Source organism: Chiloscyllium punctatum, chromosome 19, assembly GCF_047496795.1.
Source record: "Chiloscyllium punctatum isolate Juve2018m chromosome 19, sChiPun1.3, whole genome shotgun sequence".
NCBI lineage: Eukaryota > Metazoa > Chordata > Chondrichthyes > Orectolobiformes > Hemiscylliidae > Chiloscyllium > Chiloscyllium punctatum.
In genome coordinates this window covers 31846322-31868426 of record NC_092757.1, presented here as the reverse complement: position 1 = coordinate 31868426, position 22105 = coordinate 31846322, and the positions used below count along the sequence as shown (strand labels likewise).

The window sequence follows — 22105 nt, the reverse complement described above, 5'->3', positions numbered from 1 at the left end:
TTTATCCAATTTGTGAAGGGCAGATCGTGCCTCACAAACCTTATTGAATTCTTTGAGAAGGTGACTAAGGAGGTGGACAAGAGTAAAGCGGTAGATGTGGTGTATATGGATTTCAATAAGGTGTTTGATAAGGTTCCCCATGGTAGGCTACTGCAAAAAATACGGAGGTATGGCATTGAGGGTGAGTTAGAGGTTTGGATTAGGAATTGGCTGGCTGGAAGAAGACAGAGGGTAGTAGTTGATGGTAAAGGTTCATCTTGGAGTGCAGTTACTAGCGGTGTTCCGCAAGGATCTGTTTTGGGACTATTGCTGTTTGTCATTTTTATAAATGACCTGGAGGAGGGGCTAGAAGGTTGGATGAGCAAGTTTGCGGATGATACGAAAGTCGGTGGAGTTGTTGACAGTGAGGCAGGATGTGTCAGGTTACAGCGGTATATAGATAAGCTGCAGAGCTGGGCAGAAAGGTGGCAAATGGAGTTCAATGTGGGTAAGTGTGAGGTGATTCACTTTGGTATGAGTAACAAAAAGATGGATTACTGGGCTAATGGTAGACTACTTGGTAGTGTAGCTGAGTAGAGGGATCTTGGTGTCCATGTACACAGATCTCTGAAAGTTGCCACCCAGGTAAATAGTGCTGTGAAGAAGGCATATGGTGTACTGGCTTTTAATGGTAGAGGAATTGAGTTCCGGAGTCCTGAGGTCATGTTGCAGTTGTATAAGATTCTGGTGCAGCCGCATCTGGAGTATTGTGTGCAGTTTTGGTCGCCATACTATAGGAAGGATGTGGAGGCACTGGAACAGGTGCAGAGGAGGTTTACCAGTATGTTGCATGGTATGGTAGGAAGATCGTATGAGGAAAGGCTGAGGCACTTGGGGCTGTTTTCATTGGAGAAAAGAAGGTTTAGGGGTGACTTGACAGAGGTGTACAAGATGATTAGGGGTTTAGATAGGGTTGACCATGAGAACCTTTTTCCATGTATGGAGTCAGCTATTACGAGGGGGCATAGCTTTAAATTAAGGGGTGGTAGGTATAGGACAGATGTTAGGGGTAGATTCTTTACTCAGTGAGTCGTGAGTTCATGGAATGCCCTGCCAGTAGCAGTGGTGGACTCTCCCTCTTTATGGGCATTTAAGCGGGCATTGGATAGGCATATGGAGGATAGTGGGCTAGTGTAGGTTAGGTGGGCTTGGATCGGCGCAACATCAAGGGCCAAAGGGCCTGTACTGCGCTGTATTTTTCTATGTTCTAAACTGTACTCAAAATCTTTGAAAATCTGAATGTCCCTGTGGAGATTTCCAGAGAATATAGATAATTGGCTTCATTGACTCCAAGTTTAATTCAGTCGGGTTGCTCGAGGCAGAGTAATGCAGTCAGAAAATGCACGGAATTATTCGCAATGTCAACAAAATATATGACATGATCCTGGCCATCATTGGTATTCCGGGTAAGTGGGTTTGTACAGAAACTGTGTAAATATGCTGGTTTTACTGTGGGACTGATACTACTGACCGTCTTTCTGCAGATACCAGGTCACTTTTTATCATATATTTTCAAACTGGTCGGTTTAGTACAATGATATCTGAACCAGCAATGCCTGCAAAAGAAAAATTGATATTATCGAATCAGAAACAGAAATTGCTGGAGAAACTCTGCAGGTCTGGCAGCATCTGTGGAGAGAAAGCAAAGTCAACGTTTTGAGCCTGGTGACCCTTCTACAGAATTGAATCTGTTCCAAAAGCTTTGGTTTTGTTTCTATTTGCTTCATCGTCCCAGCTCATCTTGCTCTCCTGCTCCCACCCCTACCCAAACGGGGAATCCAGAGCAAACTGAGGTCCAGCTGCATTTGGTCCACTTTGGTGACTGAGATCACTGCTCATGATATAGTTCTTTGGCAATGTGTTTAAACTTTGGTCAGAAGGCAACTCTTCCGTATTTGGACCTTCTGATACTCATCTGCAAGAGGCCACTCAACTCATCATCCAGAGGTGTGATGGGAAATGGGGTAACGTGGTGGAATCTGGAGTGGAATTCTGGTCCAGGTAATGTCTAAAATGAGGAATGTATGACCAAACTTAAATTGACCAAGTCCCAGTACGATCCGAAGTTACAACCGGAATGGGATCCGATCTTCAACATTGTGCAGCTTTAGCTTCTCGTGACTCTAAAATAGGTGAGCTAAGTCAAAGAAAACCATTCCCATTTGTCCAGCCTGACAAGAAGTGTGCTTACATTTTCACTGATTCTGGGTTTGCCTTCTTTCAGCTTCATGATTTCCCACACCAGTCTGGGAAATGCTCAAACTGTAAAGTCAGTTAAATCAAGGTTCAAAAATCTCATTGAAACTTACAAAGATGTCAATCAGCTTTCAGGAAGTGGACTAAGGTTTATCCCATAAACTCTGTGTATTAAACTTTGGAATAGGCATGTCTGAGATTAAATTAGATCACAGTTGTGATGTTTAACCATTTGCTTAATTCAAAGTCCATGTCTTTTTGTATCAAAATACAGATATGATAGCCTGGACTCGGACAGTATGTTTGCTTCAAACTATTTTGGTCTATTTTCTTTTCTCTCCCAAGCAACAGTGAATTTAGTGGCACTTAATATTTTGTCTCTGGAAAGTGTGGCCTGTCTTCCTGCACCTCTTGCTACCTGGTGGCCATGGCAGCATCTGATCTGATGGTTGTTATCACTGAGGTCATACTGAGGCAGATCAATGTTTATTATTTCCCTTTCCTTTCTTGGATAAAACTCCTGTGTGAAGCATAAACTATGTCCTGTCAATAACAGCCACTTCTTGCTCTGTTTGGTTCAATGTCACTTTCAGCTTTGATCGTTTTGTCACTATTTGCTTCCAGAAAATGAAAAACTAAATATTGCACAAAGAGAAATGCTGTTGTAGTTCTAACAACAACCTACCATGGTTTTGTATTTCAAAGCCGAGCTATTATAGTGAATCCCAGCTGGGTGGGATTTAAATGGCTCCTTACAGTTCTTAATCCATTGTTGCCATTTGATCTAATTCTGCTGCTCAACGCTCTGACAGTTAGACATATTATAATAGCCAGTCGAGTCCGTAAGGGACTGAGGGGTCAGAACAAAGAAGAGAATTACAGTGATCCAGAGATGGAGAGCAGAAGGAGGTCTATAATTTTACTCTACCATTTCTGGCAGCTTTGTTATTTTGTGATCCACATATGTGATAAATTTCATTTGCAATACTATTCCTCGAACTTATCCCATCGATGGAAATCATTCTTTACACGTATTTGAACAAGTCGGAGTTATTTTGGTGAATTTAAGTGGTTGCACAAATGCATTTATTTGTGGGGCAACACAGTCCAAATTCAGGCACCAGATTAAGAAAGCAGTGAAATGTTCTTTTCCATAAATCAGCATTGTAATGAACAAATAGAGTGTCCAAATACAGATCCTAGTGTTTCCAAAGCATGGAAGGTTTATTAATATCTTAACTTGACATTTGCATTTCTCTATTGGCTGATTTTGTGGGTGGATAAATGAGATGCTGCTGGGGAATGGTGTGTAGGGGGATGCAGGTAGTGTTGTAGATGGTAAAATAATTGTGATTCTGAAAACACTGCACAGAGCTGGTATCCCATTATCAGGTCACCTTTTATCTACATGTGCACAGTACACTGGCTGTGGGTAGCCAGCTCAGAATCAGCCCCTGAAGTGAGGAGACTGAATTTTTTTTTTTCTTTTCTCTTAAACTATTTCAGATGGTGGTAATTCTGTGTGAAGTTGTGCTCTGTTATTATTCTTATGCAGCCTGTTTCGGAAGTCAATTGCTCATTCATTCTCTTTGCCCAATCTTTCGAAATCATAGAATCCCTACAATGCAGAAGGTGGTGATTAGGACCATTGGGTCTGCCCTAACCCTTCAAACAGCATCCCACCTAAATTCAGTGCATCAACCTACCACTGTAACCCCAATTTACCACGGTCAATTCACCGAGCATTGTACACCCCTGGACACTACTGCATAGTGAATCCACCTAACCTCTACACCTTTGGAATGAAGGAGGAAACCCACATGGACACAGAGAGAACATGCAACCTCTACACAGACAGAGGGTGGAATTGAACCCAGGTCCCTGACACTGTGAAGCAGTCATGCTAACCACTGAGCCACCATGCCAACTTTCCCACAGATGGAAGAAACTGGAATCAAATCAATGAAAACAGAGGAGTAGTTGTGGCTATATCTTCACCCCAATATTGTATAATGTTGCAGAACCATTGGCATTACCTCAGTGTCCCTTAGCTTGTTGTCAAGGAAGAGCTGAATCTCATGGTCATTTGTACAATTAATAAACTTGTACAACAAATCTGTGTAATCACTGGATGGCCGTCTGTGAAAAGGATTGATGTTTACCCTCAGAAACTCAATAAAAAAGTAAAACTTGCTGACTTTACAGGTTCATGTCAATCTCATTCATACCTTCTGTTGATCCCGTGGGAATTGTGTGAAATAATTGCTGGAATAGGGAAGGGTCCAGCAATTCCTTTCCCTCCAGCTCAGTCTGAACAGCATCAAGAAGCTGTGACTCTGGGACTGGAACAGATCTGCAGCAATCTCGGCTGGTTCTAACAAGTTAGTCTGACAGAGAGAGAAGTTTGTGTGTGGATGTGTGGATGGCACGGGCTGGGTCCTGGTCACTGGATATCCCACACTTAGTCTAGGTTCAACCCTCCCTGTTCCACTAAGCTGCCATCACCTGACTGGTCGCACTGTATACTGCAAAGGTTGTGCATCCTGACAACATCAGTCTCTAAAAATTGTCACATGCCTAATAAAGGTGTGCCAGTACAGCTACAGTGCTGGCGTGGAATACAATGTCTACACTGTGAGATAACTGATGTATGGACAGTCCACAGTGTGCAATGTATGCACTGTCTACAGTAATACAATATCTACAGTAATGCAACATCTATAATATTTGATAACTAATATACGGACACTCTGTAGTGTGCAAAATGTGAACTTCCAACAGTGATATGCTGTCTACAGTGTGTGACAATGACATGTGGACAGTTAGCAGAGTGCACGTTTTGTATTTGTCTACAGTAATACATAGTCAACAGTGTGGGAGACTAATGTCTGAACATTTAGCTGAGTGCAGCCTGAATTGAACACACGGGTGCACAATGAAATGCTGGGTCCTTTCCAGTCTTTACCATTGGACGATGCACCATTTGTTGAACTCTAAGACTGAATGGAGCCTTGTGGAGATCTGCGTTAGAGGCAAATATTTAACAGACAAATTGACAAAATTGCCGTTGGACACTGACAAGTCGACCCGACCCTGCAACCCGACATGAGATAGGGACCAGAGATGGTCAAAGTGAAGTCACAGTGAATGCAGTGGGAGCATCAAAAAATGGTCTTTTAGGGACTGGGAGGGAGATTACTTAATTAATCCTCCCTTACAAATGTGATTTCTTTCAGAGTTTTGTTAGCGGGGTCTCCAGTGTATTTGATGAGAGTGGGACAGGCACACGTGCAGATGGTCACTGGTTCCAAACTACGACCTGATCCCGACTGATTTTACACACACTGTTGATGCTGACCCTGTCATTCCCACAGGGGAACAGTTACAGCGCTGACCAATCTCTGACCCAGTGTCAAACACAGACTGTCACTAAAGTCGAACGCTGGGAATAATTACACACTTAAACATATGACTGTTTGTGTAATAAACATATGTTTATGACAAGTTGAATATCGCTTTATGTACAACTGAAGACAGGTAATAATAAGAAATAATTAATAACTAACCGGTTTATTGTACAATTGAACAAATTGCAGAGAATGGAGTACAGGAGTTGGAATGCCTTGTTGCAGGTATACAAGAGTTCTTTGAAGAAGTAACAAAGAGGGTTGATGAGGACAGAGCAGTAGATGTGATCTATATAGACTTCAGTAAGGCTTTGACAAGGTTCCCCATGGGAGACTGATTAGCAAGGTTAGATCTCATGGAATACAGGAAGAACTGGCCATCTGGATACAGAACTGGCTCAAAGGTAGAAGACAGTGGTGGTGGAGGGTTGTTTTTCAGACTGGAGGCCTGTGACCACTGGAGTGCCACATGGATCCTCTACTTTTTGTCATTTATGCTCACGTCCAAATTATTTATGTAAGAGGTACAGTTAGTAAGCTTGCAAATGACACCAAAATTGGAGGTGTAGTGGACAGAGAAGAGGGTTACCTCAGATTACAACAGTATCTGGACCAGATGGGCTAATGGGCTGAGAAGTGGCAGATGGAATTTAATTCAGACAAATGCGAATTCGTACATTTTGGGAAAGCAAATCTTAGCAGAACTTAATAGTAAGGTCCTAGGGAGCGTGGCTGAACAAAGAGACCTTGGAGTGCAGGTTCATAGCTCCTTGAAAGTGGAGTCGTAGGTAGATAGTGAAGAAGGGGTTTGGTATGCTTTCCTTTATTGGTCAGAGTATTGAGTACAGGAGTTGGGAGGTCATGTTGCAGCTGTGCAGGACATTGATTAGGCCACTGTTGGATGCAATTCTAGTCTCCTTCCTATTGGAAAGATGTTGTGAAACTTGAAAGGGTTAAGAAAAGATTTACAAGGATGTTGCCTGGGTTGGAGGATTTGAGCTGTAGGGAGAGACTGAACAGGCTCAGGCTGTTTTCCTTGGAGTGTCGGAGGCTGAGGGGTGACCTTATAGAGGTTTACAAAATTATGAGGGGCATGGATAGGCTAAATAGACAAAGTCTTTTCCCTGGGGTTGAGTAGTCCAGAACTAGAGGGCATAGGTTTAGGGTGAGAGGGGAAAGATATAAAAGAGACCTAAGGGGCAACTTTTTCACGCAGAGGGTGGTACGTGTATGGAATGAGCTGCCAGAGGATGTGGTGGAGGCTGGTACAATTGCAACATTTAAGAGGCATTTGAATGGGTATATGATCAGGAAGGGTTTGGAGGGATATGGGCTGGGTGCTGGCAGGTGGGACTAGGTTGGGTTGGAATATCTGGTCGGCGTGGACAGGTTGGACCGAAGGGTCTGTTTCCGTGCTGTACATCTCTATGACTCTATGACTCTAAAAGATATTTTGATAAATACATGAGAAGGAAAGGTTTGGAGGGATATGGGCTTGGAGCAGGCAGGTGGGACTATTTTAGTTTGGGATTACGTTCAGCATGGACTGGTTGGACCAAAGGGTCTCTCTTCATGTTATTTGACTCTCTGAACAGTTGAACGCAATTGATTGTCTTATATCCAATTTTTTTAAACATTTATGCAATTATATTCCATTGAACTCATCCATATGTAATCCAGCAAAGAGTAAAAACAATGGTTAATTGTGAGGCATTATTGTCCTGCTTGGATAACACAACAAAGAAAAAGACTTATAGACATCAATCAATCAATAAATTCCTCCTTCTGTGATGTATTTAACAATACACAAGCCATGTTTTCAGTTCCAAACAGAATGGATAATAGTTCATCCCAACAGTCATGTAAAATATGTGGTGATGAGCTGCCCAATCTCCCTGCTGCTGAGGTGAATGGTGAATCTTGTGCTACCACAAAGGGCAGATCATGCCTCCTGTAAATCACAGACTGTTGAACCTCTATTTCAAACCCACCCTGACCCTCCCCTGTAACAGTTTCAGATACATGAATGGCAGCCTTGCTGTTAGCAACGTATTCTGCATTGAACTAGGTACAGCATTCACTTACTATTTATCTAGTGAATGGTTGGGTCAAATACAATATCAGATTAGCTTTGGTTTGTAAAAGTAAACTACAAACGATGATATTCATCTCTGCAATGGCACACAATTGGTGACAGAGGTTGGGTTCAACAGTTTGATTTGCCACCTGATCTCCATTGCTATTCTCTGTCAGTGAACTGTGTTCAGTCACACACCAGGTCTGTTCATTTAATTGAGGGCCTCTTAGGATTAGTGTTCAAACCTTCGCCAACTTTTCGTTTAATTTATTATTTCATCAATATTGCTTTGTAGCTGTGAACTGCAATGAGCTGGAAATGATTTTTGGATTGTGGACAGCAACTTATGTTTCAACAAAACAAACAAACAAGCTGCTGTTTGTTCGCGAGGTGGGGCTTCACAGTTAATGGCAGGTTAGCTCTTGATCAATAGGATCCTGTAGATGTTTCAGCACAGTGGGAGAGCAGCACATTGAACCAGAGAAGAAATGTTTGGGAATTGATCAGGCCAGTACCTGGGAATTGTTGTGAACAAGCCTGGGATAGAACATAAAATCAAAAGAACTGTGGATACTGGACATAAGAAACAAAAACAAAAATTGAGGGAAAAGCGCAGCAGGTCTGGCAGCATCTGTGGATAGATATAATTTGGTCCAATGAGCTTTCCTTAGAACAGCAATTTCCATTTGTTTCTGGGAGAGAATGAGATGGTCAATCATAGGCATAGATCATGATTTAAGTTGGTTTTTGGGACTGTGCTTTTGAGAGAATGAACTTAGCTATTGACATTACAGCATGAAGATTTAAATGCTCCCTGCCTAAACTTCCACTTTATTTCAGAATTTGAGTTCTCAGAGTGAATTCAAAGGTGGCACAGATTGATATCTTCAGAAAATTAACAAAGAAACCATTAAATATACATTGAGAATAAGATATGAAAACCACTTAATCTGGCCAGTTTTGTTACTTTATTTTAATTATCCCTTCACTGTGTTTATTTGTCTGTCTGTCTGTCTTTTGTGTGAATTGCCCTGAAAACAAGGCTATTGGTTTCAAACTTTGTTGTTTAATTTTGCTCTGCTAAAGTTCCTATATTGGTAATAAATTGCTTTTTTTTTGTTGTTTCAGTTATTAACCTACCGCCTAGGTTTCATTTATCAACAGAGTCTGCGATTGGTTATAAAGTCTAGTTAGGAATTGTTGAGGTTAAAATCTTTGAAGGTTTTCATTTTACTCTGTTGTGAACACAGAGGTACGATGATTTGGCTCAGTTCTTTGTTTCCTTGTCATAGCACTAGTTAAAGACTCTGCCAGACTCCTTGTGGCTTTGAATGTCCCACAGTGTAAGACCAACTAAGTTAGCCTGGTGCTTTTTTTTTGTTATAGTTAAGAGTACTCAGTATCAAGGTCAATGCGGTAGTAGCGTTAAAAATAAATAAAAAGCATGGAAAACTCATTGACTCTCCTTGAAAAAAAAACGATAGTAATTGTGATTCAGCTACTATAGTGACAAGTGGCTCAACAGTTAGCACTGTTTCCTCACAGCACCAGGGATCTGGGTTTGATTCCACCCCTGGGTGACTGTCTGTGTGGAGTTTGCACATTCGCCCAGTGTCTGCAGGGGGTTGCCTTTGGGTATTCTGGTTTCCTCCCACAGTCAACTATGTGCAGGTTAGATGGACTGATTGTGCTAAATTGCCCATAGTGTCCAGGGATGTGCAGACTAGATGGGTTATAGAGTCATAGAGATGTACAACAAGGAAACAGACCCTTTGGTCCAACTCGTCCATGCCGACCAGATATCCTTAATTAATCTAATCAAATTTGCCAGCATTTGGCCCATATCCCTCGAAATGATTCCTATTCATATACCCATCCAGATGCCTTTTAAATGTTGTAATTGCACCAGCCTCCACCATTTCCTCTGGCAGCTCATTCCATACGCACACCATCCTTTGTGTGAAGAAATTGCCCCTTAAGTACCTTTTTAAATCTTTCCCCTCTCACTTACAGATCCCAAGGAAAAGACCTTGCCTATTTACCCTAAACATGTTCCTCATGACTTTATAAACTCTTATATATAAGGTCACCCTCAGCCTTCAATGCTCCAGGGAAAACAGTCCCAGTCCATTCAGCCTCTCCCTATAGGTCAAATGCTCCAACCCTGGCAACATCCTTCTAAATCTTTTCTGTAGCCTTTCATGTCCCTTGGGAAATGCAGGGATAGGGGAGGGGTCTGGATGGGATGCACTTCAGAGGGTTGATGTAGACGAGATGGTCCAAATGACAGTTTTCTGCTCTGTAGAGATTCTGTGATCCTATGAAATTCATATCAGGTGGAATTTATAAGAGAAAATCAATGGGTCATTGCTGACATGTTATCTAATTTCACCCGGATCAAACCTATCTTAGAACTTTGCACTTGTGGATTGCAGGGGCCAATCGTTTGATTCCCTCCTCCTGAATATAACATTTCTCCAAATTCAACTCCATCACTGATTCACAACGTTGTCCAACATGAGACATTACAAAACAGTCCATTGGGTTCAATCTCAGTGCATTCTTTGGATTGGAGTCCCCAAAGTTCAAATGTTCCACAGATCCAATGGTCTTCTGAACTAAAGCTCAATTCTGAGACTCTGACAAATAATGGAATGTGTTCAGCAGTTTCCTCTTTCCAGTGACTCTGTCCATGTTTTTGATTTCTGCCTGAACATTGGCCTGCAGCCAATCTATTACCTGACAGGTCGTGTGATCAGACAGTGGACCCAGGAATGGTTCCAGATTTCGGGATGAAGTGGGTGTTGAAAGACCAACTAAAAATCAAATAAAAATCTCAAACCGACCATCATCATTCTTAAAAGCACAGTGAAGCATTTCCACCACATTCTGAGCCAGGGCGGCCAAGAATTCCTGGATGGTAAGGTGGAGAAATGTGTACACAATGTTTTTAGCTGTGTCATCCCTTTCAAGGATCTCCATCATGAATCCTGAAATTAATTTGCTGGACTTCAGCTGATGCTGAATGAAGTGATTCTCATTAAAAACAATTCTCCTTTTCGAAACTCCCTGGTAAGCCAACTCCCTGAGTCGCTGTAAAACCATCCGCTGGTCCTCAACATCTCGCTTGTGGTTGTCCAAGAGATTGGAAAGGTAGATGGAGAAAAGTTGAGTTATGGTTTTGGGAAGAGGTTGCTTGCACTTCTGCTGTGTAAAGAGCGGGCCTAAGGTTGAGCAAATGATCCAGCAATATGAAGGGTTGTAGCACATGGTGTACAGGATCTCATTCTCCTTGACGTGTTTGAAGACATTGGTAGCGAGTTGCTCACTGCCAAAAAACTTTCTGACAAACTCTTTTCTTTCATCAGCAAGAAAACCCAGGATCTCAGCCCAAAGGTTGACATTGGCCTTTTCCAATGAGTCAAGGGCAGTCGGCCGGCTGGTAACCAGCACAGAACAACCTCTGAGCAGCTGTTGCTGTACCAGGGAGTGCACCATTTCAAAAATTTCACATCTGCAGTCAGGTGCAACACAGTGATTCGCAGAGACATCACCAGCCACGCGGCCAGTGAAATCAATCTGGTGTTTGTACTCATCTAATCCATCAAAAACCAAGAGAAGATATTCAGGTTTCATCCAGATATCTTCAATTATCTTTTCTAAATAAGGGTACTGATCCAATACCATTTCAGTCAGAGAAACGGCTCTGTTGATGACATTAAGATTTCGAAATGTGAAATGTAGAACAAATTGGAACTGAGGATAGATGTTTCCTGATGCCCATTCATGGACCATCCTCTGCACCATTGTTGTCTTACCAATGCCAGCCACTCCGCTAACCACCGTGGTGCCAGACAGGCTGGAGTGGCCAAAACTGCTCCTGAATAATTGATCAATCCGATTTTTTTCAAGTTCGCTGGTGATGTACTTCCGCTGCCATTCTTCATGTTCCCTACCTCTCGAAAGGAGCTCATGTTCCACTAGTCTCCGTTCAGGCAGAGTGGAAATAATGATAAGCTCTGTATATCGATCAGTGAAGGAAATGATCGTTATTTTGCTGTCTCCTTTGATGGTGTGTTTGACCACATGCTCGGTTTGGTGGAGGAGGTGTTGCTTATGTTGATCTTGTATACCTTTCATGACAATGATCAAAATTATGTTGGCATTGTTCTTATTTGTTAATTAACTACATTAAAACAATTAACGAGAAGCAAGGAGGAGTTTGAGTTGGGTAGCAATACAAAATATGTGAGTCGAATCCAAATTTTACTACGCCGTGCTAGAAATTAATCTTGCCGGATAAATACTGAATTAAATTAAATATAAACCAGGGAGAATCAGATGGATTATAGTAGATTTTACGTTATAACAGACAAGCCCCTCCACTCTTTCATCTTCTCCATCTCCATTTGAGGAGAATTTACCATTGGAATATCTGAAAAGCCAAATATTATCACATTGTTCACTTATTATTATTTACTGTATTCATTTTTGTTTTGTCTGTTGTCCTCAGTGGAGATAGTATCAGAGTGTTTATAAGATTGATGTCTGCTTCAATCTCAGACAACTTATACCTAATGTAAACATATGGCCCACTGGCTGAATAGGGACTGTGCATAACACTCACTTTTTCAATGCTGAATGTTGGGAACAGGATGACAAACCAGTGATACAATTAAATGTGCTATGTGAACCATAATTATAAAACAACACTGTCGATGTATAAGGATCACATTGGGATCTTCCACCAATTTTATCAACTCATTGTTCATTTCAGTGCGAAAGCTGAAGCCTCTCATTGTACAGTCTAAGATTGTATGTAAATGAACTCCCTATCTATTCTGAATCTTCATGTGAATCTACCTATACCCAGCTTGACCCCATATTTGATTTCATGTTTTAACAAGTTCGAGACATAGATACATAGATGAAGCAAATCTTACCCCATTATGAGCCTAAATATGTTTCCAAGTCAACTAACTACCTGGCCAGACAATTGAGTACAGTCTTTGACACAGCCACTCTATGTCAGTAAGATTTCAGCAAATATGTGCTCTTCACAAATCCAATGTTTCAGCACTGTGTGTAGAAATGTGTTTCAGGGATATGTGACTTATTGAAAAACAATTCCTTATCTAGTCCTGGTTGATCAATTAGGTCAAGCTAATATCATTGTAGCCCTATTTGTGCCTTCATTCAATGCCCAAACAACATGTGTGCAATCTGATACATGGTGAACTCTAGTACACATGCAATCGGTAGAAATATGACACTTGGATGTTTAAAGATTCTGTTTCTATACGTGACCCACATCCTCACCTTCTTTAGGTCAATGTGTGTTTCAAGTCACTGCCCAGGGTGGAGCCGACATATGAATCAAGACCTTCTTCAACCAGTACATACATATCAGTTCAGACTGTCCACACTATGAGACCACACTCTAACTTCTGTATTCACCAGATCTGACTTCATCAGTAACTAGTCTAGAACCAATTGTGATCCTATAAATGACATCATCTTTACTCAGTCTGTCATGTATTTGATTCAAGCTTTAACTGGGTCTCGAACTCTATGTGACTCCAGCCCAATACAGACTTTGTAGACTCCGAGACTCTGGCGATATTGAGGTTTACATTTGCATAAAGGCACCCTAAGGCCTTGTATTGACAGTAAAAGCAAGACTTCTATTCAGACCCTGATGTGACTGAAGGGAAAAGAAATAATGGCCTGACAAAGTACTAGGGAAGATTTTAAAACCAACTGACTTGCAAAACTGAATGTGACTTTGTGGTTCAGCATCTAAAACTGGAAAGTTGGGCTCAGTCTACTCCAGAGCAGCTGGGAAAATCAAAATGAGCATTCAGCAATTTCCAACAAAGCTCAATATCACACAAGTGGAATATAATTTGTGGCAGATGGAACACTGTCCATGCCCAAGTTCCAGTTCATTTGCTTCATGTTGTAACTTTGATTGCAGTTTATAGAAACAGTTCATGGTAATAATTTGGAGGGTTTGTTTCCTTTCAGTGGTGAAATGTGAGACACAAATAAAATGTTAGAACTTAATTAATGCGGTACGTTTTTATGATTAACGATTATTTTTATTTTGACTTACCTTTTGAGGTGATCTGATAGCTCTCCTTCCATCTCTCCGATGCTTGCATTATAAAGCAAGTCAAAACCTGGGAAAGATGTTTCATTTCATTAGTAGTGTATGGCAGCCTCACCCATTAAAGAGGCAACCATGTTTGATTGCTAGAAATACTTGGACTGTACAACACTTCTGCTCTGAATTTCTTTCAGAATGAGTTTCAGTTTTGGTTTTGATTCTTGCATTTTCACCAATGTTTCCCAAAATATTCGTTCTCCACAGCCATTGGTTTTGGTCACTGTGTTCAGAAAATGTTTTGTTGCTTCCTTTCTCTGTTGATGCTCTGACAGATTACGGATATACTGAAATAAAAGAGAAGAACAGGTAAAATAGAAAGGGAAAAGGGAAACAATAGATGAAGGAACGGAATGGAAGAATGAATTGATGGAGGAAATGAGGGAAAAAGAAAGATGGGAAAGAAAGAAACTAAGGAAGAGCAATGGAATAAACCAGAAAGAAACAAGAAAAAGAAGAAATAGAAAGGAAAACCATGAGAGAAAATGATAAACAGCAATGTCGTAATTATGAAAAGCTGTTACATTAATGATGTTCGATTGGTGAAGAATATTCATCTCAGCACACTGATGAGACCTTCCCTCCACTTGTGAAGAAGTACTATGAGGGAGACATTAGTAGTAGGCAAAAACAAGGGCTGCAGATGCTGGAAACCAGATTCTAGATTACAGTGGTGCTGGAAAAGCACAGCAATTCAGGCAGCATCCGAGAAGCAGGAAAATCGATGTTTTGGGCAAAAGCCCTTCATCAGGAATAGAGGAATCTATTGGATATGACATGAAACTTGCAGTTAACAAGTCATGTGATAAACAAAGCCAAACTCTACAATATTGGAAGTGGAAGTTTTGGGGTTTGGGTTTGAATCCATAACAGTTGAACTATGATGTGAACATGAGATCCATGTTGTCACTTTAATAGCCTTTGATGCTAGAACCACAACACCTTCAATGAATTCCTACATTAAAAGTGGACTAGTTTCACTGCTATATCCAAAGAAACAAAAAGGAAATCCAAAACAATAAATTGGAAATTTTGTAGGAAATATTGAAAAGTTTGTAATTGCCATGATTTTATTGCAGTAAGAATTGAAAGGATATCAACGGTCATTATGGTATTTGGGGCAATTTGGGTAACTAGTTCTGATAACATCATGAAACTCCAATAATTGAAGTCATAAATATCCTTCAGCTCACCAACAGACACAATATTAACATCACTGCAACTGCATGAAGTGTTGCCTTTTCAACTCGTGTGCTTACAAAGAACAAAGAACAAAGAACAAAGATAATTTACAGTCCAGGAACAGGACCTTTGGCCCTCCAAGCCTAAGCCAATCCAAATGTACTGTCTAAACCTGTCGCCCAATTCCTAAGCATCTGTATCCCTCTGCTCCCCACCTACTCATGCATCTTAAATAAATCTACTGTGCCTGCTTCTACCACCTCTGCTGGCAACGCGCTCCAGACACCCACCACCCTCTGTGTGAAGTACTTGCCGCGTGTATCCCCCTTAACCCTTCCATCTCTCACCTTGAAAGCGTGACCTCTTGTTATTGAATCCTTCACCCTGGGTAAAAGCTTATCTCTATCCACCCTGTCTATATCCTTTATGATTTTGTAAACCTCAATCAGGTCCCCCCTCAATCTCCTTTTTTCTAATGAAAATAAACCTAACCTACTCAACCTCCCTTCATAGCTAGCACTTTCCAGACCAGACAACACCCTCATAAACCTTCTCTGCAACCTCTCCAAAGCGTCCACATCATCCTTTTGGTAATGTGGCGACCAGAACTGTACACAGTATTCTAAATGTGGCCAAACCAATGTCTTGTACAATTTTAACATGATTTGCCAGCTCTTATATTCAATACCCTGTCCAATGAAGGCAAGCATACTGTATGTCTTCTTGACCAGTCTATCCACCTGTGCAGCAACCTTCAGGGTACAGTGGACCTGCACTCCCAGATCTCTCTGCTCATCAACTTTTCCCAAGGCTTTTCCATTCATTGTATAATTCACTCTTGAATTAGTCTCGCCTAAATGCATCACCTCACATTTATCTGGATCGAAAGCCATCTGCCACTTTTCCACTCAACTCTCCAGTCTATCTATACCCTCCTATATTCTCTGACAGTCCCTTTTGCTTTCTGCTACTCCACCAATCTTCGTGTCATCTGCAAACTTGCTGATCATACCAACAGTGCCCTCTTCCAGATCATTTATGTATATCACAAACAACAGTGGCCCCAACACTGACCCCTGTGGACCACCACTGGTCACGTTTCCCCATTTCAAGAAACTCCCTTCAACTACTGCTCTCTGTCTCCTGTTGCTCAACCAGTTCTTTATCCACCTAGCTAGAACACCCTGCACACCATGTGACTTCACTTTCTCCATTAGTCTACAATGGGGAACCTTATCAAATGCCTTACGAAAGTCCATGCAAACGCCATCAACAGCCCTTCTTTCATCTATCAACTTGGTCACTTCCTCGAAGAACTCTAATAAGTTGGTAAGGCACGATCTCCCCCGTACAAAACCATGTTGTCTACCACTGATAAGCTCATTATTTTCCAAATATAAATAGATCCTATCCCTCAGTACCTTCTCCAACAACTTTCCCACCAATGACGCCAGGCTCACTGGTCTATAGTTACCCGCAATATCCCTACTTCACTTCTTGTAAAGGGGGACAACATGAGCAACCTTCCAGTCGTCCGGCACCTCACCTGTATTTAAGGATGCTACAAAGATATCTGTCAGGCCCCAGCTATTTCCTCTCTCACCTCCCTCAGCAACCTGGGATAGATCCCATCTGGTCCTGGGGATTTGTCCACCTTAATAACCTCTAGCCTACCAAACACATCCTCCCTACTTGTGTCAGAGTGATCCACTCCACCACGGATATGCAAATCCTGGACCTCCTCCACCACCAAATCCTAACCACCTGATATCTAGAGGAAGAATGTCTCATCTTCTGCCTTGGGACCCACCAACCACCCAGAATCAATTTGGGTTTCACCATTTTCCTCATTTCCCCTTCCCCCGCCTTCTCCTAGATCCAACCTTCCATCTCAGCACTGCCCTCTTGAACTGTCCTACCTGTCCATTTACCTCCCACCAAGCTGCTCCACCCTCCTCTCCAACCTATCACCTTCACCTTTAACTACCTATTGCATTCCCAGCTACCTATACCCCACCCCACCCCCCCAGCCCAACCCTATCTCTCAGTCCCCTTGGGACTCCCCCATTCCTGATGATGAGCTTGTGCCTGAAACGTCGACTCTCCTGCTTCTCGGATGCTGCCTAACCTGCTGTGCTTTTCCAGCACCAGAGATTCTGATCTCCAGCATCTGCAGTCTCACTTTCTCATCCTTAAAATTAAATTGGGCGACTTTTCTTTTTCAATTTCTTTCTGGTTAGTGCAGACATGCTGCACTGAATTGCTTTATTCTGTATCTTTATGTATCTTTATATTCCTATCGTACCAAATCCACAACCCTGATATTCAACCTACAAACAATCTGGACTTGGAAATATTCTACCTTTCATTCACTGCAGCTGTTTAATAATCCTGGATCCCAATCCTATCGAGAATTCAGCTAGATCACATCAAATCGAGTGCAATGCTTCATGAAAGCATGTCATTCCCAACTTGGCAAGAATAATTAATGACTCAATGCAAATGCTCACTGAGCCACTGGGGAGGAAACTTAATGAAATGATAAATTTGCATGTTATTATATTTCACTGTGATGTCATAATCATTATCTGACTTAGCTTGATGGTTCATGTTTCTAAGGAAGCCTTTCTTCCACCAAGGAATAATTTGTTTTTGGAATCATGAAATATTTCCTTCACAGCTCTGGTCTTAATTTGTAAACATTTTCCCGAAGATTTTTTTTACTGTGGAATAGCTGGCATGATATACTTTTATAAATGTATGTCATCTGTCCAAACATGAAAGGCTCTTCCCTTCAATATGAATTGATAAATTTTCAAGCTGTGGTCATTCTTGGTGACAGGGATATTCACTATGGCAAAACTATTTACTGTATTCATTACATGTAACTTGTTTTTGTTTTGTTTAAAAATATTTTGTAGTTGTAAGAAACCATTTTGAATGAACTCTGCGTGTTAATTTCAAGTCACATTTACCAGTTTGTTTTGTACGTTTTACAATGTGACACATGAGCACGTGGAAAATCTATATTATGATTTGACTAGAGACCAATTACCTTCATCTAAAGAGTAGACACAGTGAGTTCAAGGAACTTAGTCAACGAAAAAAGCTGAATAATTCTCTAGCAACAAACAGCAACAGATTTTACTTAATACATTTATAACAGTGGGCCAGAATTTATGCACAGTTTATGTTCAACATCCAGAATTAACAAGAGGCAAATATGGGAACAGACTTTGATATAGCACACTATGGAGCACATTGATTAGCAAAAGTAATTAGTACAGTGACCAGAGATTTCTCAGCTAAACTCACCGGCCATGAATAACATGGAACACTACCAAGTCAAGAAAACTTCACAAGGGGTTGTAATTCCTCACTTTCAATGATCTGGACAGAACACTTCTTCAAGAGTCCCTCAATATTACCTGCCTCAGGGACATGAGTGGCACCTTACTGGTACTTGAACTTGAACTTCATAAGGTTTAAAACTTGACAACATATTTCTTAGATTCCCTACAGTGTGGGCACAGGCCCTTCAAAGAGTAACCTACCCAGGCCCATTTCCCTCTGACTAACACACCTAACCTATGGGCAATTTAACATGGCCAACTCACTTGACCTGCACATCTTTGGACTGTGGGAGGAAACCGGAGCACCCGGAGAGAAATGTGCAAACTCCACACAGATAGTTGCCTGAGGCTGGAATCGAACCTGGGACCTTGGTGCTGTGAGGCAGCAATGCTAACCACTGTGCTGCCCTGTGACAATGTTTCACTTATTTCTAGGTCAAGCCAAACTTAACTCTCTCAGTTCTGAATGACACAATGACCATAGTGTTAGAGCTTAAACCAAAAGCTGCGTACAACATAAACTGAAGAATTCCATCATAATCGATTTGGAAACTGAACTCACTGGGTATTCCAGCGTCACCCTTAAAACCGCTGACACCAATCCCTCCCCACCATGGTATTTTTATTTGTGCTCTCTGCTAGGATCTTGTTGCTTGCAGAGCACACACAAGCTATTCTTCCCAGTGAAATATTCATCATGGCATTTCTTCCATCTCGCTAAAACTAATCTGGTATCCTGACATTCTCTAACATGTGGTTTTCATCATCACATGGTTTCATCCACTAACCACTAAGCCATGGGGTCCCACCTCCCTAATTTCTATTTTGCTCTCAGTTCGTTATCGGTCCTTCAAGTAAACAACTTTTCATTATTTTTTTTATTTGAAAAAAATATTGTTTCAGTATTTTCTATTTTCTGGTGCATTTTTAGTTTTGTACCCCTGACCCTTACTTTTATTGTTTTTCATATCATTAATGAGATGCACAACCTTGTTACTTTTCCTTAAATTTCCAAAGGTTCCTTCAATTACATGCCCACTTCAATCAATTTACTGATATATTATAGAATTTTTCCATTATTCCATTATTCTATTGTTAAACTTACAGTGTAATTTCCATTGCTCAATGAATCAGTTGCTGTTAATGTCAGGGCAATGCTCTCCACCAAGTCTAATATTGCATCCTCCAATCTCTCACAGTAGAATTGGGTAATCAGGTTTAACTCCTTGTCGCTGTAACTATTCAGCAATTGACTAATTCCTTTTCCATCATTGTCTGTCAGAAGAAAGTGAACCAAACATGCAATTAAAAAATCTGATGTAAAAAGTTAAAGAAATATCACACCGAAAACCTTCTACTTTCAACCATAGATACAAAATATTAATTTGCAATAAATAATTGTGCGATTTTACTTGCAGACTCTTCCTGTCTCTATGTAGCAATTTCAAAAGGATTAATGGTCTCTTTCTCCTCCTACATGACAGTCAAAAACCTAAATTGTTTCAGTTCTCATTAGTTATTTCTAATCACTCTGCCCATAGATATTACACATTTAGGGTAGCAGGCTGAACTTGAACACACTTAAGAATTCTAACCCTGCACCATAGGAGTCCTTCATTGCTGTGTTTTATTAGTATATGTTTCTACCCAGAAGTGTTATCACACAAAAATGAGTTCTTTCCCACTGCAACTTCTTTTGTTGTTTTTGTATAACGAGCAGCCACCACCAGTAAAAACTCATGTGTATCCAATTGATGATTTACAAGCGCAGCCTTTTCTGGGCAATGCAATACCAAATATAAACATGGTAGGGGACGTAGTAGGAAGAGAGGGAAGGGATAAAATCGAAATGGAGTTGGACGGGAAATAAAGCACTGTATGCCTCTGTGGTGTTCCATCCCTCTAAAGGCATTGAGATGGACATTCTGCACCCCATCTCCAAGGATGCCCGGGCTTGAATGGAACCACAGAAGGACAGATAGTTACCTCCCTCCACAGCCACACTGCCAAGACCTGCTTACAACCAGCCTGACCATCCAATTGATGTTATGAGCTGGTTCAGTAAACTGAATTCTGTGTTTCCATGTAGCAGGATCGTGAGCCTAGATGATCTCTCCTGCTGCCACAGATCATGTATGAGGGGATAAAACAACTGTTTTTGTTCATAGGTGGTCTGCCCAGTGGCCAAGCACCAAATACCATTCATCTGCAAGTTGTGCTCAGGCTATGCAGTCTCCTGAGATGCTTGCCATGCTGTTTACCATTCTGATAGCCACAGTTACTTCTCAGCCTTTCCTGAAATTGTAACATTCTATCCTGGAGTGTCTGATACTCATCAGGGAATATTGCCAGTAACACAGCTGATCTTTGAACTTTATCTTTTCCATTTCTTCCTTTCACTGAAGTACATTGTATTTGTCCCACATTTACTCCGTCATAATTTTGCATTTGTTCACAAGCTAAACAAAAGAATATGTACCATTGTTAGACTGATCAAAATTTGGCGGAATTTTGTTGCTGCTGCTATTGAACAAATGTAAGCAAACTACATTCTAATAACAGCAAAATGATCATGTTGATATCAAAATGCAATGACACAAAAAATATTTAACTGTATTGATTTAAGATGAAAAGTCATCTAGACTCGAAACGTTAGCTTGTTCTCCCTCTGTGAATACTATCTGACCCGCTGTGATCTCCAGCATTTGTTGTTTTCAGTTCCGATTCCAGCATCTGCAGTCATTTGTTCCTGCACCTTGATTAAGATCTCAGTGTGTTATCTTCTGGTTATATGATTGTCGTAGAGATCGACAGCACAGAAGAAGGTGATTCCGATTTATCCCCTTTTTCACACCTCTCAGTGACAGGTTGATTAATATTTAATCGACACTGTCAACACCCAGCACAGTCCAGGCTTCCTGTGATCCGGCATGAAACGGTCTCACTCAGTGGGAGCTTCCAGATCAATCCCGAAGGAGCAGGGTCGGGTTTGAAGACACACCTTGAGGGGCTGAAGCAGCGGAAGGAGCTTCCGGGGCCAAACCTGGAGGAGAGTGACGTCACAATGCCAAAGTAACGTTTTGGACAGAAGGGCTGCTGATTGGTCAGTAACAGTCAGATGACTCACTATTCTTACCTGAAACCTCCATTCACCTTGCCCTCCCCATCAGGTTTAAGGGCAATGGGAGTCAGGCTGGTGGGGGAGCAGTACAGTCATGGGATTTAGAGTGGGATCTAGACTGCTATTTCTAGAATTAATTGCATATTTAATGTTCTTTAATAAGATTCTAACTCTACGGCTGTAAGTTAATTTTAATAGACATTAATTTTCAATGAAATAGTTGTGAGAAGATTAAAATGGGTAGTGTGCTTATCATGTCGAATGTAGGAAGTAAGAGACAGTTCGAACAGTCATGCCAACCAAACCTGTGGGAACTGTCCAATTGTAGCTTCTTACATGGGTCAGTTTGTGGATACACTTCGTGGCATTCAGGAAAGTGAGTGGAAAGCGTCATAGACAGGAGTTTTAGAGTCGTGGACGCTATCAAGGTTCAGGCAGGTAGCTGGAAGGGACAGGCAGTTGGAGACTGGGACACCCCTGTGGCTAAACCATCTCCAACAAGAATACTGTTTTGAATATTGAGAGGAGAGGAGTGGAGTGGTCGGTAGGGCCTGATCAGGGGAT

At 41.3% G+C, this 22105-nt stretch overlaps 1 protein-coding gene across 1 annotated transcript; it reads right to left on the bottom strand.

Moving 5' to 3' along the window:
* Positions 1-7653: 7653 nt before the first annotated feature.
* Positions 7654-21432, bottom strand: LOC140491268 (NACHT, LRR and PYD domains-containing protein 3-like). Its single transcript, XM_072589239.1, has 3 exons — positions 19526-21432; positions 13835-14172; positions 7654-11852 (listed from the first exon to the last, which is right to left on the bottom strand). Exons 2-3 carry the CDS (start codon positions 13917-13919, stop codon positions 10543-10545), a joined length of 1395 nt encoding a protein of 464 aa, XP_072445340.1. The 5' UTR covers positions 13920-14172; positions 19526-21432; the 3' UTR covers positions 7654-10542.
* Positions 21433-22105: the final 673 nt, after the last annotated feature.